At 40.5% G+C, this 7,871-nt stretch overlaps 1 protein-coding gene across 1 annotated transcript in view; it reads right to left on the bottom strand.

Moving 5' to 3' along the window:
* LOC126401219 (voltage-gated potassium channel subunit beta-1-like) overlaps window positions 1-7,093 on the bottom strand; it is a 67,095-nt gene extending 60,002 nt beyond the window's left edge. Inside the window, exon 1 of the mRNA XM_050062338.1 lies at window positions 6,972-7,093. Coding sequence (XP_049918295.1) covers window positions 6,972-7,022 — 51 coding nt within the window. The 5' untranslated portion in view covers window positions 7,023-7,093. The remainder of the gene's footprint in view (window positions 1-6,971) is intronic.
* Between the last annotated feature and the right edge of the window lie 778 nt (window positions 7,094-7,871).

Below are 7,871 nucleotides of genomic sequence, written 5' to 3' on the forward strand. Positions count from 1 at the left end.
TCTAAATTTCTAGACATTTCACATTCCAAACTTCAAAAAATCATAATAAATCACAAGTACATCCTTTATAGCTAAAATTTTTCAGCACATCCACTGAATTGCCTCACTGCAACCTATGATCAATTAAGAAGTCCGTCATTCTGTGTTTTTAAGAACACACACACAAACACCCACACAAAACACTTACCAACTATTTCTCTAAAAAATCTTAAATTAAATGCTACAAAAATTGACACAGAGACAGTCTTTGGATACTAGATAACAAGTGTTTTATCGGTTTAATTGTGAGCCTGCAGTGATATTCAATATCTTGTTGTAATTTGTACCTTATTCACACCTTCTCTTTCATCTAATGTTTTACCAAATGTCAACAAAATCATTTTAACAACAGTATTGGTGGTAAAAATTATATGAATTTTATCACCAAAACGTTGACCAAAAAAATAGTAGCTTTGCGTGCGACGTCATTGCATCAAGTTGTGAGAAGGTGCATGTTAAACAATTTCCAACTGGTGGTGCACTGAGTAAGTCACCTGCTCTGGGGATACAGAGGTTCAAGGGTCAAATCCCCAGGTGGTCAATTGCATCAGCTGATTGATATTAAAAAAAACAACAACCAAACAGTTTTGACATCTCCTGAATTGAAAGTCTGATTTGTACTATATTTTCTGTGGGTTATCACTTCCAAGTTTATCAAAACCTCAAAAACCTAAAAATGTTTTAATATTTAATTACATTTTCAAGAAATGGACCAATAAACATTAGAAGGGACATGTCTTCGCACATAAATAGACCTAACTTCACAACTTTCAAGCCAATCATTACAAAAGTTTCAGGACATTTCCACATATGTACTAGCAACATACCCTGAAAGTTAATTTAAATTGAACACTAGAAGATGCCACAAAAACTGCTCTTCCAATCATTTCAAAACCTGCAGGATATGTTAAATAATAATGTTGAACCAAGTGTTTACAATCATTCTGAAATCAGGTGATAGAGGGTGCTACAGCACAATTTCGATTTTTTTGAAATACATATTTTTGACATCTTCTCCCAAAGCGTTTGTCCAATGTGTGCCAAATTTTCTGTCATTAATGGCCAAAGCTTATCAAAGATTGTCAAGAGCTTTATATCTCATTGTGTTTTAAAGGTATTAATCAACAAACCTTGCCATTGCCTTTAAAAATTCATGTTTATCTGGTTGGCTAAAAAACACTTAAGAACTGGATCAAAATCCATTCATGTCCCAGCCCAGTACTTACAAATGACTACAACTACATCATTAGGAAAGTAATTTCTACCGGTGGAATTGCAGCCAGACACAATAACATTCTAAATAATGATCAAACTAACCTGGCTGGTCATCTCTGGTTCCCTGGTACTGTGGGGAGTCTAGTGTCTGTCCAGCATGGGTGGCCTCAGTGGTTTGAGGGTCCAACACCTTGGATGTCCGTGAACAAAACCAACAAGCAACCGCAGGTGACTGTGTGGAGCAGTGCTGTACCAGTGAGGTGCTTGCTACCAGTGAGTGCCGCAATGAAACAAAGCCATGGTCATCACCCAACAAGTAACAAATAGGTCCTGACTCAAACTCAGTGCTACACAGTGAAGAGACTTTAAGCCATGCTTAGCACGTTTGGAATCCAACCACAACAAAAACTTGGGTAGTTGTAATGAACGCTAACAAATGCAACAGGAAGATGAGAAATGCAGTTCAGTCAGGACTACTTGTCAAAGAAAACTTTATTTCTATTGCAGTATTATATTTGGCAGTATGGCTCTGTTCTGGGACCTCTCTGCCTTTCCTTGGGCCTACTCAGAAAGCCTAAGATGGAGAAAGCACACCTCACCGCCCGTCCACGCGCCCAGGTAGAAAGCCTAAGGCAAAGAAACCACACCTCTCCGCCCTTCCACATGCCTACATGGCAAGCCTTAAGGTTGAGAGCAAATCTCCCTTCCCTTCAATGTGACTACATGGAAAGCCTAAGGCATGGAGAGCAGCAGTAAAGACCCCCTGTGAACAGAACAGCGCAAGCTTCAATGAGAAACAGAAATGACATTGATAAGTCAGACACAACATGAAAAGGAGGAGCTGGGGTGGAGGTGGGGTGCATAGCGGCTTGCAGAAGAAGCAGCAACAGTAGGCAGGCCAAGGCAATTTAAATAGGCCGCCCTGAAGAAGATTTGCTAATTGGTTGCACAAAAAGAATCATGCGATCTATCAGCTGACTCCCTTCCATCAATCATCTGATCCATCAGTTGCTTGGGATCAGCTTGAGATAAGCTAATGTAGCTGGGATGTGAGCTGAGCCTGACATCATGTCCTGCCTGAACAAATGCTATGCTTAACTGATCACAAAAAATGCCCAACCTAAAATTGCCCCGAAATACATACATATGTACAAACTGGAGCTTCAATTAAGTCACGTTACAACAACTGTAAAAGTGTCTGGTTCAATTTTACACATTCTTGATGCATTAGAAATCATATGTCTACTAGGGTTGGGTCGGTTCTCAGTAATACCAATTCGGTTCGGTACTCCGTCTTGGACCGGGTTTTTTTTTTTTTAGACTGACCAGACTGCATACGTCATTTTACAGCCTGTGTGTCTGCCTCTTCGCCAAGCACACACTGATTGAGAAAGCAAAACCTGCATATTCATTTGTAAGGAATATAAGAAACAACGTGTTACTGTCACTCTGTTGTCCTATGGTTGTTTTTTATTTTAAATGAGTCAATTGCGCCCCCAAATGGCGAAAATCCGGTATTATCGACTGCCAAAATGTGTCGATACACAATGATTTTACCTTATTTTAATTACTTTATAACAAGCTGGTCACAGGCCAACCATAGTACATTGAAACCACTTAGATCACTATACAAACAAGCACTCAGAATACTAGATTAAAAATCAAAGCACTTCCATCATTGCCCAATTGTAAAAAAAAAAAAAAAAAAGTCACATTTTAAGTTCAGATGACCTGTGTTTGGTATGCAAAATCACCCATGACTTCGCTCAACCACTTGTAGCCTATATCAGAAGAACAAACATTAATTGTGGCCCTAGAGGGTCCTTACGAGGAGATTGCACTATTCTGTTATGGAAAAGTGCCTTTAGCCAGTCAGCCTGGTCTGTCAGAAGTTCAAGAGAGTGGAATTCACATCAGCAAACTACACACTTCCAGATCTTTCAGTTACCTCTTAATACATACACATGACAGCACTAAACTCTTCTTTTGCTGCTGCTGGTGTCCTGCTTGGTGGCAATGTCATTCTATACAGTGGCATACAAATGTTTAGGCTCCACTGGTCACAATTTATTTTACTGTGAAAAGTTAAGTGAATAGAAGATAAGCTGATCTCCAAAAGGCATGAAGTTAAAGTTGAAACAAGCAAGATTAGAGTATTACTTTTTTTTGCACAATTTTAGAGTGAAAAAAGGAAAGGAGCACCATGCGAACATTTGCGAAACCCGAGACATTTAAGCTCTCAGACAACTTTTACCAGGGTCTCAGACGTTAATTAGCTTGTTAGGGCTCTGGCTTGTTCACAGTCATCTTAGGAAAGGCCAGATGATGCAAATTTCAAAGCTTTATAAATACTCGAACTTCTGAAACCTGGTCCTGTCAATCAGCAGTCATGGGCTTCTCTAAACAGCTGCCTGGCACTCTGAAAACCGAAATAACTGATGCCCACAAAGCAGGAGAGGGCTATAAGAAGATAGCAAAATGTTTTCAGGTAGCTGTCTCCTCAGTTCGTAATGTAATTAAGAAATAGCAGTTAACAAGAATTTTGGAGGTCAAGTTAAGGTCTGGAAGACCAAGAAAACTTTCTAAGAGAGCTGCTTGCAGGATTGTTAAAAAGGCAAATCAAAACCCTCGTTTGACTGCAAAAGACCTGCAGGAAGATTTGTCAGACTCTGGAGTGTTGGTGCACTGCTCTACTGTACAGCGACACCTGTACAAATATGACCTTCATGAAAGAGTCATCAGAAGAAAACCTTTCCTGTGTCCTCACCGCAAAAATCAGCTTAGACATTTGCAAAGGAACATCTAAACAAGCCTGTTGCTTTTTGGAAACAAGTCCTGTGGAGTGATGAAGTTAAAGTAGAACTTGCAATGATGCAATGAGCAAAGGTATGTTTGGAGAAAAAAATGGTTCAGAATTTCATGAAAAGAACACCTGTACAGCTGTTAAACACAGGGGTGGATCGATTATGCTTTAATCAGTAAGTACTGACTATGCAGGGTGCTCAAACTCCTCCAGTCTGCATGTTGAAGTATCCTTGAGCAAGATACTCTCGATGATGCTTCCATCGGTGTGTGAGTGTTCTAAAAACTGAGTAGCAGGTGGCACCTTGTATGGTAGCCTCAGCCACCAGTGTATGAATATGGGTGAATGTGACTTGTGGTGTAAAAAGCGCTTTGACTGGTCGGATGACTAGAAAGGCGCTGTACAAATGCAGGTCCATTTACCATTTACTTTAAATCATTTAGGAAATATGTCATCTTCATGTCTTTTGGAAATCATATCATTATTTACTTGCTTAGCTATTCACAGTAAACCAAATTTTGACCAGTGGTGCCCAAACTTTTGCATGCAACTGTATGTGCATGTTTCACTACTGCTACTAGTGCTTTTAAAAATTCTATGTCCTCTCCTATGTTTAAACTGCATCCCCTGTTCTTTTTTCCCCCCTTTCCTTCCTGGATGTAACCCAACTGGCCATCATGTGAGTCGTTAGGGTCAGGTGGGACCAGGGGTGAATGGGTGTGAAGTCGTCTGGGAAGGGATCCCAAGACTGCATTGTAGGTGGATTATAAGTGGTGTTGTAGGCCACCCCCTCTGTTTAGCGATGGCTCAAATATGTGGATGACACCTGGGTCAAAATCAAAACTAAGGAAGTGGAAATCTTCATGTAACACATTAATGCAGTGGACCCCAACATCAAATTCATGCCAGAGGAACCACTCTACCCTTCTTAGACTATGCAGTACACATTAAAGAGGACAGGAACCTAAACATTGAGGTGTACAGAAAACCTACACACACGGACCAATACCTGCTGTTTGACTCTCAACACCCACTGGAGCACAAATTGGGAGTCATCGGACACTGAATCATTGGGCCCAAAACGTGCCCACTAGGACAGAGGGGAAGGTGAAGGAACAGAAACACATCAGGGAAGCACTTAAAATCTGTGGCTGCCCCAAATGGGCCTTTGCCAAAACCTCTTGAAGACCCAGAGCAGGCAGAGAGGAAGAGACACAAAAACAAAACAACATTGTCATTCCTTATGTCGTAGGAGTATCTGAGAAACTCAGGAGGATTTTCAACAAACACCACATCCCAGTGCAATTTAACACACAGAGACAGAAACTTGTCCACCCCAAGGACAAAACACCCAGACATAAGCAGAGTAATGTAGTGTATGCAGTTCAGTGCAGCCAGGAATGCACAGATTTCTACATTGGAGAAACAAAACAACCACTCCACAAGCGCATGGCACAGCACAGCGGAGCCAGCTCCTCAGGTCAAGACAGCTGTTACATCTAAGGGAGAAGGGACACTCTTTTGAGCACAGCAATGTGCACATCTTGGCCAGGGAAGAAAGATGGTTTGAAAGAGGAGTTAAAGAAGCCATCTACGTCAAGTTGGAATGACATCGTTAAACAGAGGGGGTGGCCTATGACACCACTTATCACCCACCTACAATGCAGTCTTGGGATCCCTTCCCAGACGACTTCACACCCATTCACCCCTGGTCCCACCTGACCCTAACGACTCACATGATGGCCAGTTAGGTCAACGACTCACATTGTGACCTTAAGGACTCTGAAACTAAGAGCTCACATGTAACCCCAACGACTCTGCAAGGGGTTAACATCCACACAGGGTTTAAAGCCTGCAATTCCGTACCAGTCATTTAGAACTGAAGGTTCGAAACGCAAGGAAGTCCAGTTGCCTACGATATAGCACTTACGATTACCATGACCTGGATGACTAAGAATCTTCACCAACAACTTCCTGGATGTTTTTTAGGAAGCTTTTTCTAACATCATGGTCAAAGGACAACAGATGAAGAACAGTCTCTTGGCCAGTTCAGGCATTTTAATGCCATGTGTTTTTATTAATCGCAAAGCCCCTCCTCTAATAAACTAAATTGAAACTAAAACTGAAAATTCCAAGGTGTTATGCCAATCATCACAAAACTTGCAAGATATGACCACATAAGCACCCGAAACATCTTAAATGAATGATCATCTGTCCACTTGCCATAAGACATGTTAGTTTTTTTAATGCAGGTGCTGGAAACTGTTAAGGTCTTGATCTTTTGCAGCTTTCTACTTTTAACAGCCCATGCTGGCTTGAACCCCAGAATTGTTGCGTATGGCTTTATTTATTTATTCATTATTAAATTGTAAATATGTTGTTGACAGGACAGAATCTCTGTTCAAAGTTAAAAGATGGTATCAAACAATTGTATTTGAATTGAACTATACTTCCTTTGTGTTGATTCAACAATAGTTCCATGGTTTTATATTTTAATATCTACAATTACAGGCTTCAGTCTTTAGAAGAAAAAAAAGTAATTAGGGATTGATTAGTATTTCTCTAATCAATTTACAGCCCTAAAATCCACACATTATAATACAAAGCACAATCTCTGCTTTCTTCATTTATCTAACATGCAAGAGCTCACACATGAAAAACTCCCCGACCACTCAATAATTTAAGTCCCCCTTTCCACATCCTGATGACGAAAATGGAATATATCATTTTCTTTCACTGAGACTTAACAGAGGAACAGCTGTGTCTCAAGAAAGGGAACAGGAGAAAAGACATTTTAAAGATCCCCTTTAAACAGTTTCTTATAGTACTCCAGACAAGTGCAGCATATCCATGCAACATCAATAATTTTATCCCATTATCAATCGATCCATCCTAAATACTATTTGATACTCACCCGTGTGGTTGGCGTTCGGGTGATGTAGGGGTTCTGAACTACACTGCTCATGACAGAGGTTGGTAAGGGCCAGATAAAGCAGTATGTGTTTTACTCAGCCTAATGCCTAGCAGAGCAGCTTCTGGATTGCTTTCAGAGTAGTTGGTGGAGTCAATATGGCTTTCTACTCCCTCCTCCTTGGTCACACGGCACACAGAGAGTCCTATCAGCAACCCTGCCTGCACTGCGGAGGCCAGAAAATAATCTCTCAAGTAAATTATTTATCTTGGTACTAAAACTAGTATCTGCACTAAAAGCTTGTGATTGACTGTAACAGCAGAGAGCACGCTAAAAGCCTGTCATCTTACTTGTTTCAACAGTGATGTATCCCTTTATGTGTAATTATTAAAAGGATAACCACTACTACTGCTGCTACTACTTCTACTAGTGAAGTACAAGGTGTCTGTTAAGATGGAAGTCAATATTTACAGTGAGTTCATTTTTATTTTCATTTTGAAACCTTAGTTGCTTTTGCAATATCAATGTGTCAGTTGCATTGTGTTTGAATAACACAATGGTATATGGAATGTCACAAAAGAGGGCTGAGATGGAAAATTCAAGCAAGGTGAGGGTTCAGGAGAACTTTACTGAGGTTGACCTGTGCAGGACTGGCCTTAGATTTTTGGGGGCCCTAGGCAGGCTTTGGTGTGAGGGCCTGCTTATTTTATGTGTTGCCATTTCATATGGCACTAGACCAACTTGGTTATTGTAAATGTTAGGGAAGGGAAGCACCAGAGGACCTATGATACAATATTATCACAATACTTAGGGTCATAATACGATATTACTGCCATATGCTGAATATTGCGATACAGTATATTGCGATCTATTACCTTTTTTTCAACTGCTAATTATTTTCCC

This window comes from Epinephelus moara, chromosome 14, assembly GCF_006386435.1.
Source record: "Epinephelus moara isolate mb chromosome 14, YSFRI_EMoa_1.0, whole genome shotgun sequence".
Lineage (NCBI taxonomy): Eukaryota > Metazoa > Chordata > Actinopteri > Perciformes > Serranidae > Epinephelus > Epinephelus moara.